Here is a 20,440-nt window from a genome sequence, read left to right as displayed (position 1 = left end):
GTGTTTCTAATGACTGTGAGATTCTGTAAAAGAATTGTAGTTTCTGAAAAAAAGAAAAATATATATTATTAATATATTATTATTATTATAATTATTATTATCATTAATATTATTATTGTTATTATTATTGTTGTTGTTATCTGAGGAGTTTGAGGCCTTCCTGGAGAGAGAGAGAGAGAGAGAGAGAGAGAAAAAAAATACTCAGTGGCCACAGGCAAATGGGTAAATGACCTGAATAGTATCCTGAATGGGAAATTCATGATGGGGCAGATACGGATAAGAAATGGTTTAACAAGGTGACACGGAAGATGTTGATGAAGAGGGGCATGGAGTTCAGCAGACACTGGTGCCGGGCAACTGAGTACAGTACTGATTAGGCAAGCTAGTAATAGCTGTAGCCCTATGTTCATCTGAAACTTCAGCCTGGAGGACTGGAAGCTGAAGTTTCTCTCTTCCTGAAGTCTACCATCATTCTTTTGAGGGATGGGGAGAAAGTTGTGGGACATCTGTATAACTGGCAGCAGTGTAGCTTGGTTATATCAATACAGTACCACCATGTGAAGGGGTCCCTCTCCAGTACCACTGGGGAAGCAAGGTAAACTTAATCCAATTTTTGTCCTGCCAGGTGAGATTATTTCAAGAAATAAAGGGGAAGTAAAAATAAGAAGTGTATCTGGGAATGAACTTATAGAAATGTCACATATGAGCTAAATGTGCCTGCCACAAAATATAATGATATGTGCAAGGGAATATTCAGAATCATCTGTACAGGGAGTTAAAAAAAAAAAAATAATAATAATTTGGTTTTACGCCAGGTATCCCCGAAGGGCTAAGGCGTTGCCTCTGGGTAGAGGACTTTTGGACTGGAACGTGTAGCATTTTATGACCGGATGCTCTTCCTGATGTCTACCAATGACCCTTGGGTGGATTCGATCCTCCGACCCTTCGGCCAAAGTGAAGCGCTCTAACCCACTGAGCACGTTAAGCATGTACCATACCAGTAAAGTCTGAAATGTCACATGATTACAGAATCCCTGAAGAGATCAAGGTATCACGAGTAAACCAGTGAGAGGTTAAAATGCCAAGGCAATTTTATGACCACATATTGTCCAGAGGTGAAAACTTTTACAGCTAAACAGTACATTATTTTGAAATATGCTGCTTATGCATTTGATAGAGGAAACATAATTATTTTGTGTCACCAGTAACACCCACATGCAGATACATTATTGGTTCATATAAAATACCTGTAAATTGTCTGGCTGACAGGATATTATTTTGCATTAATAATTTTTATCCTCACCCTGCCCTCGGGTGGGAAAGGAGGTCCAGATGATGATGATGATGATGATGAATAATTTTTATAATTTGTTTTGAAGATGCTCTTTTAATTTAGGAAAAAGAGAGGGATGGAGTGTGATGTAGGATTAGTGCACATTATGTGAGTCACTTGCTGTCAATGGGGCAGTGTAGAAGTGTGCAGGAACAAGGGCTAAGTGCAATAACCGACAAAAGATGAAAATCTGAGTCAAGGTTAGGTGAAAGAACTAGACCCACTATACATTAACAATAATTATGATACTACTCTTTATGATTTACTTTGTATCAATATAAATTTTAGGCAGAAACAAGTAAAGGTAAAAACAACATTGTAAATCAAAATACTGTACTCATAATGCTGGTTATTATATTTTAATTCTTTGAACTTGAGGAAATTGATGATTCTGGCAAACTCCACCTCAATTTACCCTGGACCACACTAGAATGAATATCATCCAAACACTACCATCCATTTTATGTGGGGATTTTCATATAAGGTACTGGCAGATGGTGCTTGGTGGTCATGTGGATGGAACGTCCCTATCTGAGTGATGCCTGGCCATGCACATGAAACTGATTCACAAATGGTGGCTGCTGGCTTTTCAACTACACAAAGCCACCACAGGGAGTAGGCTGGCCATCTACCCTTAAATACATGGCATTATGGTAAACTAGGCAGGAGTCCATCAAAGGTCATATAAGACTGGCTATTAGCATTACCAAGTACAGTACCAGTACATCATACACACCTGCTACATCTATCATACCATATAATTCCACCAACAATGCTGTTGCTCATCATTCATATACTGATGATGCATCTGTAAAGGAAAATGAGATCTCAGATTACCACTGGCAGTAGACAGGTGATCAAGGAATCCTCTAATCAAGAAACTTCCTACAACATGTGGAAAATGACAAGCATGTGGAAAACAAGAAAAACTGTTGACAAATAAGAATGAGAAAAATAAACTGATTGAACCTATCCCTCGATTCAGTTGAGTGCAAACCCATTCAAATACAAGCTGAATATGCACACCTCTTGCAGTCCACCATTCTCATTTTATGGGAGAGGGAGCAAGATGAGGGACATTTGTATAACCAGGCAATAGAGTCAACATTTTCGTTTTGTAGGAAGATGAACGGAAGAAGGAAAAAAAATTATTTACAACAAAAACTTCAATACACTGGACTATAGGTCTCCTCCATTCATGAGAAGCCTGTCAGTGTTGCACTTGAACTGCTGTGGACTCAAGCTTCTGGAGAAACTAATATGGGGCGCCAAATTCCAAAGAGAAGCATTTTGGGGAATAAAGGAATGCTAACAGGGAGAAATATCAGCACCACCATAGGAAGACGTCCCTTTCCTGGAGTGAGATAAGTGGTACTGTAAATTATCTTCGTATGCATCAATAATATTTTTATTGCAAATCTTTATGTAATTTACCTATAATTTTGGAGGGAAAAAAATGAGGACTTGCAGTTAACACCACAACAATAAAGGATGATGGCCAGGAGTTAAGACTCTTGAGGTATGGCACATTTGTTCTAACCTGAAGGAGATCTCTAACTCTTTTTCAAGCTCAGTTGATGGCCAAGTGGTCAGGATGGAAGGTTGAACTGACTAGTAACCAGAAAGAATAATTTTCTCCTCATAACATAGCTTTGTTGAACTTAACCACAACAATATAATTAACCCCTCGACGACAGGCTAAAATCTGCTCACACGGAAAAATTCCACGAAATAGCCTTACTTCTAACCTTCATATCTCAGAAACTATAGCAGTTGGGGAAATGAGTTAAAGCCCATATTACTCAACAACTCTTCTTCATGCAAATGGAAGTATCCCCAGGTCTGTTGGTCACTGCATCAATGAAGTAAAATGACATGAGGAAGAGGGCTAATTTCTGCCACGCAAACAGGACGTGTTTGTGTGTCTGCCGGCGACCCCAACTATGGCTTTGCTCTCTACATGACAACTTCTCCATTCCTAGATGAACTAGAGACAGTGGTGTTTAAAGCATGCCCTATGGCACTATCACAAAGTCCTTTCCTAGAATCCTTGGAAAGAGGCTTGGCAGGGGTGGATGAGGCAAAAGTGCACGTGAGGCAGGAACAGAATTGGATGAGAGGGGCTAAGAAAAGCTATGTAGTTTTACACCTCGGAAAGTCACAAAGACAACTGAGGTACGGTTGGCTCGGCTAGTGGGAGTCCCTCTCTAGCTTTTGGTAATGAGATAAAGTGGTGGCCACTTCAAACTGTGGCGCAAAAACAAGTACGGTTCCGACCTACACCCAGCACTGCCCCACCAACGATTTCTTGACAGTTGCAACCAACACCCAGTAGTTAGGGATTAAAGCTGTGGACTTGCACAGTTCTGCCAGATGAAAACAAACCAACCACTGTGAAACAGGAGCACCAAACACTCCTTACCACCAAATTTTCATCCACTTCTTTGGTACTGCCCTGTTCAACTGGTGTTACAGCCTACTCCCTACTGAAGTCTTCAGCCTCCTCCCTCCCATTTTTTTTTTAGAGAGAGAGAGAGAGAGACTCACCAGGTGTCCTGATGGGGCTGCTGCGATAGGTGATTCCCACAGCAACGCCTTCATTCCTCAACGCCTCAATCATGCGGTCCACACGCGGTGCTAGGTATATCTCGTCCAGCACAAAGGTTTTCAGCCGGCACAGGTGCACAAAAGTTCTGTCATCCTAAAAAGGGGATGGACTTTACTGCAGTGTATGTTAATCTATCTACCTAAATACATACACCCAGAGATGTTAATCCAACGAGTAGCCACAAACAAACTGCCTCCACATCACTCTGTCTTGCCATCAGGCTTCCCTTTCTACAATTCACACCCACTCTCTCATATACATTACCTCTCCACCCTTTCCCTCCTTCTCATCCTGGTCTCCTCTTCCCTTCTCCTCCCTCCACCTCAATAACATAATCTCTTAAAGTGAGTCTCTCATTCTCTACCCTTTAACTATACTGTACTGCACTACAGTATCCAGGCATCAGGTTATTGTACCAATCTACAATTAACAGCAGCACTAAAAGAGGTCTCAGTGAGTGGAATGTGTGCCCATCGGTAACAATAACAAAATACAGGTGGTCCCCTACTTATGAACGGTTAACTTATGATTTTTTGACTTTACGAACTTGTCCATTCAGTACAATATTCAATAAATTACATAACATATTCAACACTTTATTACAAAATAGGCTTTGTGTTAATGATTTTGCCCAACTGTATGTTAATGTAAGTGTTCTATGCACGTTTCAAAGGCTTGGTAGGCTTGGCTAGGCTATGATGTTCAGTTGGTTAGGTGTTTTAAATGCATTTTTGACTTACAAAAAATCAACTTGCAGTTTCTCAGAACGTAACTTGTTCATAAGTAGGGAACCACCTGTACAAGAGAGTGGACATCAAAAGGTGAAAATCTGGGCCAGCTTAAGGCAAAACGACTACTGTAGATCAATCCTCGCTATGTGATCTCCCATTATGTGACCATTTGTTTATATATTAGATTTTAACAATTTAGCACCCTTCTTTTATATACAACTGCCATTTTTATTTATACAATTGCTACAATCCCTTCCAAAGTACCCTCTTCTGATGTATGACTGCTATAATCCCTAGTTCTGAAATATAAGTGATCATTATCTGATTGATTTCGCATGAACGTAACCCAATCGTACACTAGAGTGGGATTTGAGTGTACTGTATATACACACCAGTAACTCAGGCAACATGCAGATAACGTCAGGGATGCGTTGGTACAGCTCAGGCTGATCGATCTCCCTGTTGAGAGCCCATATGGACACGTGCTGGAGGCCCATCATGGATGCCAGCGCCCCACTCAAGCACCCGTACACCTGGGATGACAAGCAAGGATGAGATTCAAGAAAAAACTTGTGATAATTCCTCTTATGTGAAATCATCATCATCATCATCATCGTAATCATCATCAACATCTGGACCACTTTTCCCACCAAAGGCTACGGAGGTAACCTGGATGATGCAGTGGTCTCTTGTGAAAACTCATGATAATTCTTCTCTTGTGAAAAACTAAAATTCCTCTCGTGAACTCAGGCTTATTCCCCTACAGTGAAAATGGCAGTTACGAATATTCCCCTCATGTGAATACTTACTGGTCCCCTCCTGTGAAACTATGATAATTCACGTCTTATGAAAACTTATGGCCTCTCTGTGAGAACATGATAATTCACTTGTGAAAACTTACAATAAATATCCCTTTTTCCCCTCATGAAAATTTATGATAATTCATTAACAACAACAACATCAGCAACAATATCAACAACAACAACAACAGCAACAATATCAACAACAACAACAACAGCAACAATATCAACAACAGCAACAATATCAACAACAGCAACAATATCAACAACAGCAACAATATCAACAACAACAACAACAACAACCATCATCATCATCATCATCATTATCATCATCCTATGTTGCCCCAATAAAGAGCATAGGAGCCTGAGGCTAGGTACGTTGGTCCTGGGATTTAAGATGAGAGTGACCAGTCTCACTCATCCCTGAGTGGCATTAGGTGGGCAATACACCCCAACCATCCCTTGGATATAAACCTGCACAGGCTCAATCTGACTGGAGCACCTTAATTACCCACTATACCACCATGCACCATAATCTTGTTATATGGTTCCACTCAAAGTAGTGAACAAATACCTGGTGAACAGGAAACCATTTGGCTTGTCACTCAGTGTAGTCAACCATAGGCAGAATGAAGAGGAAAGAATGAAAGAAGACAGAAGAGGGAGTGTAAAGTCACCCGTAGGCAAAAGGAAAGGAAAGAATGGAAATAATGACAGATAGGGAAGGAAGCAAAGAAGGAAGGATGAGAGAAAAGAGCAGACAACCGGGAACAGCACTATACTGAGTGAGTAGATGGTAATAATACAGTTCTGTACTTAACTTTGCCAGCTTTGTTTTTTCACAGGGAGCAAACTGTCATAAAATGCACTAGTTTATGGATCACTGAGGGATAATTTAGCAAAAATCTGTTATTAAACCAAATCAAAATACACATTAAACAACCAGATTCGAATGTCGGGTAATGTTTGAAACAATACAAAGGGATTTTAGACCATTCATCCATCCATCATCCAGTTTTCATTTGTTTCATTGGGAATGCCAAGCTATCCAATCCCGACATTTACAGTATGGGTGACCAGCCTCATCTGCCCCAGAGTGGCATTACATAGTTTAATTACTGCTGATGGAGCTCCTATTTAGCCCTCTTTAGAGGCCTCATTACTTTGCAGAAATCTGTTACTCATGTATGTCCATGTGACACAATCACTGCAAAAGACAAGGGCTTACTTTATGGGTAAATGAATAGCAAACCAGGTATGAAGGCAGGGAATGGCAAATAAAAGAACAGATACAGGTAAATGAAAAACAACCAGGAGGGAAGCACAATGATGATGGTCTGGCTGAGAGTTAGGGTCTACTGAATGCTGAATAATATATAAAACAAACTGATGGCAGGGAATGGTAAAAAAAATAAAAGAACAAGAAAAAAGCAGGAGAAAATACTGGTAAATAAATAATTCAACTAACCAGGTAGGCAGCCGGGATGAAGATGGTCTTGTTGAGGGTGAGGGTGGTGACGGAGGGGAAGCAGTTGAGGAAGGCCATCATCTCCTTTGCCCTGGCGTTAGCTGGGTCTTCACACCTATCGTCAAACACCAGGGTCAGTGTTTGCAGCCGAGGGCTTGACTGCAGCTCCGTAAGGATTTTCTGTGTGGATATAAGGCAGTCATTTTAGCTGTTTTTCTCACCTTATTGTAAATTCAAAAGTTGGTTCTGGATGATGGTGGTGATAATGATGATGATGATGATGATGACAGTGTACTGAATGAAGTATGAGACAAAACAGACAATGTTATACCTGTAGACTTCACATGATGATGCTGTACTAAGTGCAGTACAATATACTGCATGAAAACAACATGAGTTGTTTTTATGTGATGATGACAACAATTATAACTAAGGCCCTGTCCACACGAGCGGGCAATGCCTGACGGGCACTGCCCGCTGAGTGTATATCCCTCGCTTCTTTAGCAGTGTTACCAGATCAAGCAGTTTCTGGCGGACATTGGTCACTACCGGGCACGCTTGTTTTGTTGTCCACACAGCAAGCATTGCCTCAACAACTGGCAAGGGTGTTAGAGATAGTGTGCCAGTGGGTTTCCCTGCTTATGACATCACCTATGCTCGTGCCTGCCAGCCACCTTCTAATTGTGTGAATTGGAATGTGATTTGGTATCAATGTTTGCCTGTCGGGCACTGCCCGCTCGTGTGGACGGGGCTTAAACTGATGCACTGTACTGAATGAAGAAAAAACATTATGGGAACACAGGCAAAGTTTCTGTTATGTGACACATTCAATGTGGCCCCATTCCTCTTAATGTCCTATGGGAGGCTACAATTGTCTGTAACATCTTCAGAACAGACATGTGGTTCTTAATTATATCTTGCTATGCAGGTAGTTCTTGTTCCAAGTAGCTTTTTCTAACATCTGTTTCTGTTATTACCTTCAGGAAATTTGAGAAAACTTGCCTATCAAAGTTACGATACTGCCTATAAAGGTAGCATGTCAGTTTCCCCCTACTCTACAGTACCAACTGCATGTAAAAAGTTGTGATATTTATGAACAGGTTCCATACTCGTAACTAGAATTGGATTTATCAAGGGGTTTGGGATACTGGAATCACTCATGGTGGTCAACAGGTTAGCACTGATAGCAAAACAGCTGCTCGGCCAACAGTGCCAGGATTTGAATTCTGGTGTGAGCAATAAGTATCACCTGACTCATGTCCATCCATCGTATGTGGTGTGACAGGAAAAAAAGTTACCTATGGAGTGGCAACTGTGGTAACCAAGATGATGCAGTGGCTTTGTATCCCAGGATTAAGGGTGACTAACCCAACACAGACTCAAAGGCCAATGTCACGAAAATGAACACTGTGGTAACTTCCTCAGAGATATTCCTCCTTCCCTCCTTTTAGCATTTTTGAGTTATAAACCCGAGACCCCCTACATGAAAGATACTAACTTCATATTACACACCCATATTTCAACAGGTTCCCTTTCATACATGTATCCAAGAAGTAAAATTGGTTTTAGATGAACTTATAACCTTGTTTGTTTGTTTTTTCCACACCATGGGAAGGGTGAGAAAACCTAATGCCACAGTTTAATGGTAAATGTACTGGACTACAGCAAACTAGTCTAAGGCCCCTACAACTCAACAGGTGTAATACAGTACTGGAATTTTTTTTTTTACCTTGCTCAGTTCACTGGTGGCAATGTACTGAATACAGTTTAATTCTCCAGTGACGAGGTGGAGGGTAAGCTCCTCCAAGTTTGGTGTGTGCATGAGCAATCGGAGAAGATCCTCTCCAGCAAGACTGAAGGTGTCAATATTCAAATGCTTCAGAGTCTTCATTGGCACATACTGTAAAGTGAGGGAGAAGTTAGGCAATGGACGAGGGAAAAAGGGAGAAGCAGAGAGAGAGAGGGGGGGGAAAGGGAGAAGGAGGGGGGGGCGAAAGAAAAGTGGGATAGGGATGAGGAGGAAGAGGGGGTGTCTAGACACTATGTGTACAGGATATGGAGCTTAAAAACTAGACAGATACCAGAACTAGATCTGCCAGACAGCTGTCATTAATCCACTCTAAATTATTCACCACACATATTACTGTTGTTGTTATTGTTGGAAAGGGGTGTCCGAAAGATTTTACTTTCAGATAACATTGTTAAAAATGAAGTACAATATCATGAAGAAAGCATCAAAACTTTTATGCAATAAAGCAAACAGTAAAATGACATTCTGCACATTCAACTAACAACCATCAATCCAATACAGTAATCTCTCAATTATCATGTAATTCAGCCAACTCCAATGCCATATACTGCACAGGTACCTCCAACTGGCCATTCATTTGGCTTTGAGCCAGATAATGTGTCACTGCCATAAGCTATCTGTCTTGACCCTCTAACCTAAAAACTTTCCCATGCTATTATCCATGTGTAAAAGATTAAAATTACGCATAAAATACAATACAGTATTGATACAGTACATATAGTACAGTAATATAACCATAATCATACTGTACTCACCTAGTGCTGGCATCAATGGAGGGTAGAGTAATACACTATGCAGTACAGTGCACTTAATCCCATGTGGTCTAGTGACAAATAGCTCCCACAAAAATTACTCCAATACAGGGGGGGCCACAGGCTAAGTCACAGTACCAGGGGATAGCCACCACATGGGTTACAAATGCACAACGCACAGATACATCCTCACTATACGGCATCCATGGGAGAGACTGAGAGTGATGGTAAACTTGGCACATCGGATCGGCTGCTCCCACAATGCACTGTGGTTGGCAGGTGTGTTGTGGGGTCTGCTGATTGGGTCCTATGTCTGAGCAGGATTATAACCCCACCGCCAAAAAATACATACTATCGCTGACTGCGTCTCGTTTCTGAGCCAGATACACTGCCTAATTTCGCTGGATAATATTTTAACAGAGCCGAGCAAAAAGTGCTGGATATTGCGAAAATGGATAATTGAGAGATTACTGTAATCTGGTACACATGGCAATTACGCTCATGTGGCAAGAGTGTCCGTCAGTTAGAAAAATCCTTAGGAAGTCACAGTACACAGAGAGGTTTATTGAAACTATACTCACTACCTGGGTCTCAAGAAAATTTATACCAGTACAGTAGTTACGTACAAAAGAAAACCACTGTCAGAAATCTGAAGTGTAAATATATACAGCAGCAGTACTAAAAATGACGGATTATGATAATAAGTACAGTACAGTAATCCCGCATTTTTTGCGGATTTTTTGTCTACGGTTTTGCCCTCTCGCGGATTTTCTTAGCATTAATAAGTTCAACAAAAATATCCTTGAATATACAGAAAAAAAAAAAATTGAAGTTCCCGCAGCTTCCAATTGTAGCGCGGTAAACTCACGCCACCCTCTGTCCCTTTCCCGTGGCCCCTCTGCCAGTGTTACCATATCTAGCATAATTTTATTCTTGTAGCATAATTTTGATCAAATTTTCGAGTCTGGAATATTTTTTAGCATATTAGAAGTTTTAGAATCATTCTAGCATAATTTAGAATGGAATGGAATATTTTTAGAATAATTTTATAAAAGCTACAAATCAGAGAGAGAGAGAGAGAGAGAGAGAGACGAATAAGGTAAGAAGATGTTTGAATAGTTGGTTACTTTCAGTTTGGGCTTGGTTGGGTTGGATTAGGTTAGGTTGGATTAGGTTAGGTTGGATTAGGTTAGGTTAGGTTAGGTTGGATTAGGTTAGGTTAGGTTAGGTTTTAGGTTAGGTTCGGTTTGGTTCGGTTAGGTTAGGATAAGTTTGAGCTTTGTACTTTACCCATGAAACCTAGGTTTTTCCGATGGGTTTTGGTATGATTCATTCGATTTTCAGCTTCATTTCAGTCGGAAATGACCATTTTCTGTGTTTCCCCCCCTCCCTATAACCCCCGATTCCCCAAAGATCCCTCATTATTTCAGGGGGATGGGGGGGGGTCATATCTCAAAATCTGGTTATTTCCGACGGAAATGATGCTCAAAATCGAACGAATCACATCAAAATCCATCAGAAAAACGTAAGTTTCGTGGGAAAAAGCAGTATGGGTAGATACCGATATTTATCCTCTTACTGTATGTAGGTTCATTTTAATATTTTCATAGTAAACAATATATAATTAATATGTTGCACGAATATGTATAGAATTTTATCATTTAGCTTCAAGTTAGCATAATTCATTTTTTACTTGGAACAAATATGCTCAATCTAGCATAATTTTTTCATTGCCCTAGCATAATTTCGTTGTTTGGATATGGCAACACTGCTCTCTGCCTCGCATTCTTCAGTCCACGCCTGACTGCCTTAAGTGGCTGTTGTGGTTGTAACCACACTATGATATGAGCCTCTTGTCTCCCACTTGCTTTCCACATGGCCCCAGGACGTAAGCCAGCCTCACCAAAGGCTAATAATACAATTAGTAAGAACTCCAAAGTGACAAAACGATCAAGTTATGACCTCAGCAGAGAAAATTGTGTTACTGGACAAGCTAAGAAACGACCGTGCGAGTGTTTGCTATCACCAGTTAATGCATCTTTTTATTTTGTACTGTTTTGTTAATAAATGTGTAGATAATTGTGTATTACAGTACGGTGTTTACGTTTTTCCTTCATAATGGAGTATGTGCTTTCAATCTTGTAAGAAGGTATTTCGGGATGAGTGTGGAGGTTTCGGGACAATTCGCAGTCACAACAAACACAAAACAATTCGCCTTCATTAATGAAGATAGCTGTGGGTGACGCTAGAATATAATTCAAAGGCGACTACAGCGAGGAAGAAACAAGTTAATTATTGACTAAAGGTGCAACTAATAAATAATATCCAGAACCTACGCTACTGAACATAGACTTTGCTGGATCCCCCTGAAATATAGTTATTAAAGTATTGATTAATTAATAATAAGTATATTGATGAAAGTATTGATTAGTATATTTATAGAATGGCGGGGAATCGTCCAGGGTGCGAATTGTTCTGAAGGGGAATCGTCCATGTTTTGACGGGGAATTGTCTGACGGCGAATTGTCTCGCAATCAGTATGGACATGGACTGTATGATGGGCAGCATGGTGGACACAAGTGCAAGTTTTCAATTGTTAATAGAGTATTCGCGGAATTGACTTTTCGCGGGGGTTACAAGAACGTAACTACCGCGAAATATGCGGGATTACTGTATACAGTACTGTTATATGGTACTCTGTTTACTTTAACCTGGCACAATATCATACCTCCATCTTGAATACTAAGTTGTTACAAGAAATTACTGATCATGAAGTACTATCAGAAGGATGCAGAATTGCAGTATGGTATTATCTTATTCTACCCCTAAGAATGGAAAATAAGAAGCAAAAGACGAACATCTCCACCTGAATCTGGATTATGTCCTTTTTAGTTTGTTCTTGCTGCTACTGGACAATTATATTTATCTAAAAGAATGGCTTTTCATGCTAGAGGGGTTAAGTCAGTTCCAAAAATCTATCAGGGGGTGAATAAAATTATCATAAAAGAGCAAGAAAATGATGCAAAAAAAAATATCTCACTGGTCTGAAAGAGTTAGGTGGATGAACTGTATGGAAGGGGGTGAACCAACTATACATTGTCCCTTCGGTCAAAACTCACCTCTAAAATGGCCATGAACTGTGTATCAGGGAGCGGTGCCTCAGGAAGAGTGAGAGTGTCAATGGATGGGCACGCCTTTACCAACCTCCTCAGCTGCTTCGTGTCCACCTTCTCCTCACACATCAGTGTCAGGTTCTTCAGCCCCAGACGCAAGCCATTACCATTCTAATCCAAATACAAAAATTGCTATTGCTGCATCCATCACCACGATGACCAATCACCATCATCTTCAGCACAACCATTTTCACCATTATCATGAAGCACATCACTAACATCATGTCATCAGTCTTCTCCCTCATCATCATCATTATCATCACCACCACTATCACCATCACTCTCCTCCCTCATCATCCCAGCCCTAACCCTCCCTTGAAAGACTGGGTGAGGTAGGATCCTCAATCAGGGAAAGAGCAAACATCCCACACTTCCCAAGGGAACTGCATGTACACATTTCCATACTGTACACTATTCCTCTATCCCATGCTAAGTTTGCCATTTGCACCCTACCCTAACTTAAACCTAACAACTTAATCTACCCTAACCAAATCTAGCCTAAATCTAATGGCCCAAATATAACCTAATCAAACCTACCAATATCTAATCTACTCTAGCCTAACCAAACCAAAGTACCTGTAGACTGGAAAAAAAAAAAAAAAAAAATCACCTATGGTATACAAATTTGCTACCATAGCTACAGTTTTCTCATTAGAGATTGCTTTTCTTGTTCTTTTTTTTTTTTCTATTAAAAACCACAGTAATGTACACAAAATTACCATTAAAACTCAACTGCTTCCTTTAAAACTGATTTTTCCTTTACCCCTAATTAACAGTACCAGTTGTATGGAAAATGCTGCATTCAAAAACATAACCCCAATACACAGATGGTGGTCCATATATTGTGTAATGTTCCTCTTCCCCTCTGCTGGGCCATTTCTCGGGTATGGCAGGGATGGCTCAGTCAGCGTTATCAATGCTTGTCTACCATGCATCATGTATTAATTTCCTACCCCCACTACCTCACCTACAGCCACAACAGCAGACTGGGCTGTTGCCGCAGCACGTAAGATACCAGTGAGTTTCGAGTGGAGTGCCACTGGTACTTATGGGCCACTCTGTATACAACATGGATTACCTGTTCTCCATTACCTACACTTACCTTATGCATCACACTCACTACGCAGACAATTCCTCAACATAACCTCAACAAAAGATCTCTGGGGTGACCAGGTGAAGTGACATTTCCTGTGGTCCAACAACAATTTCCACCACCTCTGAACAAGCCTAACCTTCTGCCTGGTTTCCATTTCCAACTGCTTTATTCAACTTACAAGACTCTTAATGAATTGGAGAGATTTAGTCTTAGGACCAGAATACATTTAGTTGGTAGCTGTATTTAACTGACTGAGGGTAGCATGATTAAAACAGAAATTACACCACGTGACTGAAGGAATTAATGACTCAATTACCTCCGAATATGCCAGGGACCTGATGTTCGTGGTTACCTGTGACCATTCATAAAGCTTAAGTATTCAGTTACCTTTGAACATTCCTAGAACTTAACCCAAAGCCTGTGATGCATTTTATTTAGCTTAGGAGAGACTTCTCAAACCGGAGGGGTTAGATTATAGCCTTCGTTAACTCCTACACTCCACAAGAGGTCTAAAACTTGGGGATAGCAAAAATCAAGTATGCATCACTGGATTGAAGGGGTTAATGGTCTCCGTTACCTGAGAATGCACCTCACCTTCCGCTTGGCCTCCTTCTCCAGCAGGTAATGGACGGCATCCATGGTATCCCACTCCAATGCACTCTCCACCGTAGTCATGGCTGGCTGGAGGAGCAGTGCAGCTGCCCCGAGTGACACCAGCATGGTGGTCTCCTGGGTGGACTCGGGGGTTATCTTCAAATGACTCTTGTCTTCTGGCAGGATGTTCCGGTACAGTAGTTTCATGGCCTCCCGGAATCTCTCAAACTCAGACAGCGCTGTTCCCTGCTTGTCCGTGCCCTGACAAGGAGAGTCAAGAAACATGGATTGAGCTGTATTATTAACCCATCAAACCCGGACAAAGGCCTTTTAAATTCATTCTACAGTATTCCCTATTAGATGATTTAATTCTGATTACAAATGGCCTCTTCCTATGAAGTTTATTAAAGCTCTACAGGGTGGCCTATATATAAAACACCTCTTCCACTTTGCCAGGCGATTTCTTGCGTGTTGTGGGGATGTCCAATTAGTCTGATCAGCCTCTACCCTGCATCATTTATTTACCCGGTATTTCTGCCACAAATGGCACAAACACACCCACACCAGCTGACTAAGACTTCCCCACAACACATAAGATACTACCAGATGGGTTTCAAGTGGAATGCTATTTATGGGTCACCCTTTATGTAACTCCACCAGATCAAAAAGTCAAACCTACACCGAATAAAATCATGAGGGGGGGGGGGGGGAACATGGGCTCAGTGGATTAACACTTTCCCGTACCAGTCTTGCATAATTTTTCTACCCTGTTCCTGGGCCAGGGGTGAGTTTCCAATGAAATGAAGCTGTGTTGCCTGTGTTCATCAAATTACTGTGCCACATACTTCACCCATGAAAAATCACTCCTACAAATGACGCACTGGCGAATCATTGGCCCGGAATTGGTTGGCCAACAAATGACGCGTTAGTGCATCATTGGCTCGGTTGTATTTTTTGTGGTTTCAGAGAGTTCCTAACACCTCTCCTGAAGCAACAGATTCTGCACATTATACTTCAAGTTCTGGAGAGGGATGCCTTCATGTGGTGGCACTAGTATGACTGGGTAACTCCACTGCCTGGTTACAAAAATATCCCTCAGTTCCCCTCCCTGTCCCTGAAAGGAGGATGGTGGGCTGCAGGACAATGTCAGTCAGCAGTCAACTGAGTTCATGTTTCAGCTGAGCCTGGGACTGCTACTACTACTACTACAACTACTACTACGATACCACAATATCCTTTTCTATGATACTGAAGCACACCATGTCAATAATAAATGCAATAAACAGCAAACTAGAGATTATTCAAGCATAACATACAAAATAAATTGCTAGGAAAGATAAGCTATGAAGCCTCCAATGCAACTTAGAATATGGAGGGTTGATCTGACTAGTAACCATGGCAACTCATTCCTACCTCATAACTAAGGCTCACCACACTTCATGCAAACACAATTTAATATTCAAGTTGGAGGAGCAGCCCAGTTCCTTCAGGTGAAAACAACCAACTACAGCAGGGAAAAGAGAGATAGAGATAGAGATAGAGAGAGAGAGAGAGAGAAATATACCCTGAGGATGGATCGCAGGACCTCAAGATGTGGCAAGTTGATGGTGAATTTGGTGCTACCCTGCAAGAAAACAAAAATCAATTATCACAAACAATTATCTCATTATTATACTACTTACTGACTTTCAACATATGTCAATACATTTAGATACAGTAAGACCTCACTATAACAGACTAATTGGGGCCGAAACCATTCCGAAAAATGCGAAATTCCGATAAAAGTGACATCCGGACTTCTCCCTGCTAATCCGGACTTTTTCCGATATATCAGACATTAGTCTGGATCGCATGAACAGTTTTTAAACTGTTTTGACTGCCATTGCGGTACTGTACTGTGTTATAACTTCACTACATGAAGCAAATGGCATAATATCTATAATAATACTTTATCATACACTGAAAAACATGTCCTTTATTTACCTGATCATGGTGAACACAGCTGAAGTGGTCAGGCAGTCCGGACTGCTACCGGTTTTATCAGACTTTTTCTGATATGTAGGAATTTAGTCCGGTAGCTCCTCGAGTCCGATAAAAGTGAATTCCGGTCTATTGAAGTCCGTTATATCGAGGTTTTACTGTATACACAAAGTACGATGCACTATTGATACAGTATGATAATGATGATGATACTCTTTCTTACTAAAACACAACACAGCCCAATCTTACATCAATTTTCACATCACACTGTAGTTTTTTACAAGTGAATAACCATACACACAAACCAACACAGTCCTAATCCTCCTCCTCCACCTCTACACATCAGCAACCTGGTAATGAAACTTTAAGTACAACAGCTTCATTACAGAGAAAATCTGCACAAACATGCCTACATGACCCTTCACTCCCTCCTCTCTACTACCCTTCCTCAACACCCAAAACACACACACCTACTGGAACCCACCTTGAGTGCCATATCGAGCACATCCTGGCTGGATTCATTACAGAGAAAATCTGCACAAACATGCCTACATGACCCTTCACTCCCTCCTCTCTACTACCCTTCCTCAACACCCAAAACACACACACACACACACCTACTGGAACCCACCTTGAGTGCCATTTCGAGCACATCCTGGCTGGATTCATTACAGAGAAAATCTGCACAAACTTGCCTACATGACCCTTCACTCCCTCCTCTCTACTACCCTTCCTCAACACCCAAAACACACACACCTACTGGAACCCACCTTGAGTGCCATATCGAGCACATCCTGGCTGGATTCATTACAGAGAAAATCTGCACAAACTTGCCTACATGACCCTTCACTCCCTCCTCTCTACTACCCTTCCTCAACACCCAAAACACACACACACACACACCTACTGGAACCCACCTTGAGTGCCATATCGAGCACATCCTGGCTGGATTCATTACAGAGAAAATCTGCACAAACTTGCCTACATGACCCTTCACTCCCTCCTCTCTACTACCCTTCCTCAACACCCAAAACACACACACACACACACCTACTGGAACCCACCTTGAGTGCCATATCGAGCACATCCTGGCTGGATTCACTGATGCCCCACAGAGCACGACACAATTCTTTGTCTGGGACATTGCCATCAAATTCAATGTAACGCAGGTTCCTGTGGAATATAAATACTGTTTATATAAAGTACAGTACAGTAACCCCTCCAATATCCGGATCAATAGAGCCATAGGCAGGTCCGGATAGTGGTCCTGTCCGGATATTGGGCCCCAGCTTATGGACTAGTACTTACGGACCCTAACTCTGAAAAACACCTATACAACTCCCTCTGGACATGCATAGCACCTATTTAAGACCCAAATCACACCAATAAGGGACATAAAAGACTGATATAAATGCAAAAGAACCATAAAATGAGGTTTTAGAGGTGAGTTTATACAATATTAAACATTCTGGGTACTTACAAGTCCCTTGGTCTTGGACTGGTTTGAACCGCCAGTTTGCAGTCCACAGTTAATCCTCTGCACTCTAAATTCTAATTTCTTAACACTGCACAACACTGTAAATTCCTGTGTGTTCTAGTGGCAAGGTATTGCAGTTTATTCACTGTTTATTCACAAAAAACAAGCACCTGTGGCTTGCACTGTTATGAGTATCTGCTCTCCATCGGAGTCAAGCTGTGACTGTTGATGTTGGTGGGGTAACAGAGTTGCCAGATCGCAACAGCCACATTACCAATCTCCTCAACTTTCATTGTCAAATATAACTTTCCATTACCAAATTCGTAAAGCTAGCATATATTCTTCACTAATTATATATACAAGTGGAAATACATGTAATCACTCTCCTTATAACTAACACCATGTTGATTATTTTCACACTATGTAGGGTAGCAGATTAATCAGAGAGAGCAAACAATCCACCATCTCCATCCTGTGTATCCTCATACATGTGAAAAATCCATTTGGTAATGCATTATTCTAATGCATTACCAAACGAATTTTTCATTACCAAATTGGCCCACACTTGGTAATGAAAAATACCAAATGGCAACCTGACAGGGGAGGGGGGAGGGGGAGGAAGGAAGGGGTGAAGGGACCATGGTGTAACAGCTGTTTGGCGCCAGGCGGGAATTTCAAATTATGGGAGGGAAAAAAGTCAGATTTTTTTCGAATTTTTTGCAGTTTTTGGCCCATTTTGGGAATATTGGATCCCAGGAGGATTATGTCCGGTTAGTGGGGATGTTCGGATATTGGGCGTTCGGATATTAGAGGGATTACTGTATATGCTCGATTTAACGAACATCGATTTAATGGAAGCCCAAGATAAAGGAATCATTATTTTCCAGTACTTTTTTGCCCAATTTAAAGGACAATTTCCATTAAAATGAGTATACAGTAATTCTGTTAAGGAAATTCAGTCCCCCAAACCACCAAATTACTGGAAAAAGTCTCGTACACTGAGCGCATCACTGAGCCCATACCAGAAATGCTCCCCTGACCGGTGGTGTGCACTGTTCCCACACGTACCCGCCAAGCGGCCTGGGTAGCAATGGGGACTTGGCAACGTTGCTCGGCCCATGCAGTCTTCATGTGATCCCCTAACTGTAAACAACTGCTTTGCGCATGTGCAGCTTTGCGCTGGTATTGTAGTCTTCTTTCTGTTTTTTTTTCAGTGAACCAAAGCTTTTATGAACCATGCCTTAGGTTCAGCAAAAGGAGAGGGTGAGGTTTTGTCTTGCCTAGAAATTGGAAATAATTAAGAAGAAGGAGCACCATCCCTGATGCTCCTCAGCCCATCACCCCTGTACCACCTCGAGTGTTGATGGAGGAGGAATCTGACAGTGACTAAACTACCCCCAGGCCTGACACAGGTTTGGGGGGGCCAGTATGGCTACCTGCATCAGGCATATTTCAGCAACAAGTGCAGAACCCCTACTTTTGGAGGCAAGCCTTACTGCAATTTCCTATCCCTATTTACTATACTATCCTCACCTTATTCTTAATGTGTGCATATTTTATTACTAAGTCATTACTGTATGTACCAGGTATCACTATTAACATGTACACAATAATGCATTTAAGTGGGGGTATTAATTATGGGTTCAGACTGCTGTGTGTAGCATTAAGAGTTGGCATAGTTTGCTTGGATTGGGAGTACACTGTCAGGAAATCAGACTGACTGCTGCCTTCAAGGATTTTAAGAAAAGTACCTCAAAATACCAGAAAAGTTTCCCTTATACAATATTGAGTCTTGGTTAGGGAACTTGATTTTGCAGATAATTCAAGAAAAAGGAATAGGGGTTGGCTGAATTACTTCGATAAATCGAGCATTCACTGTACACACACACACACACACACACACACACACACAATAAGAATAGCATTCACATATATACAGTATATAAATGAAGACATGCTGATAAAGATAACAACATAATTCATCAGATCAACCCTGGAGTATGCATCAGTAGTCTGGAATCCTTATATCAAAAAACACATAGATAAGATTGATAAAGTACAAAGGGCAGCTACAAGATGGGTACCAAGCTTAAGGGATCTAAGCTACGAAGAAAGACTAGAAAAATTGAATCTACCAACACTACAGGTGAATGAAAAGAGGAGACATGATTATGCTATAATTGCATCTCAGGGAAAGAGAAAATAGACATAAATGAATATATAACCTATGGGGAAGCATCAGCAAGAAGACACTGCAAAAAACTACATAAAAAGAGAGGCGATAAAGACGTAAGGAAATTCAGCTTCCCAAATAAGGCAACTGACCAGTGGACTGCACTAGCTACCAAATGAAATAGTGTCTGCCAAAACTATTAATAAATTTAAGGATGTGTATGATGAAAATGGTTTAATACACGGGAGAGTACGAGCTTAACTCATTCCTGTAAAGATACAATTAGGTAAGAACAGGATTAGATGATGATGATGATGATGTTTTATTTTATATATATATATATATATATATATATTTACAATAACAATAAAATGATAAAAAACGAAGAAACAGCCAATCACAAGGTGTAGAAGCATAAGGACAGGTTACTGGAGTCTAGACTCTA

General features: G+C 41.0%; 1 protein-coding gene across 1 annotated transcript; it reads right to left on the bottom strand.

Moving 5' to 3' along the window:
* Window positions 1-14,500, bottom strand: LOC145404863 (uncharacterized). Its single transcript, XM_080276366.1, has 8 exons — window positions 14,366-14,500; window positions 12,622-12,786; window positions 8,670-8,840; window positions 6,941-7,120; window positions 5,065-5,205; window positions 3,881-4,034; window positions 2,070-2,141; window positions 1-43 (listed from the first exon to the last, which is right to left on the bottom strand). The coding sequence occupies exons 1-7, from the start codon at window positions 14,489-14,491 to the stop codon at window positions 2,119-2,121; spliced, it is 960 nt and encodes a 319-aa protein (XP_080132492.1). The 5' UTR covers window positions 14,492-14,500; the 3' UTR covers window positions 1-43; window positions 2,070-2,118.
* Window positions 14,501-20,440: the final 5,940 nt, after the last annotated feature.

This window comes from Coenobita brevimanus, chromosome 65, assembly GCF_032717465.1.
Source record: "Coenobita brevimanus isolate Jiangsu-jjx chromosome 65, ASM3271746v2, whole genome shotgun sequence".
In the NCBI taxonomy this organism is placed as follows: domain Eukaryota; kingdom Metazoa; phylum Arthropoda; class Malacostraca; order Decapoda; family Coenobitidae; genus Coenobita; species Coenobita brevimanus.
Note: the sequence above shows the minus strand (reverse complement) of the source record. Positions and strands in the feature narration are given on the sequence as shown.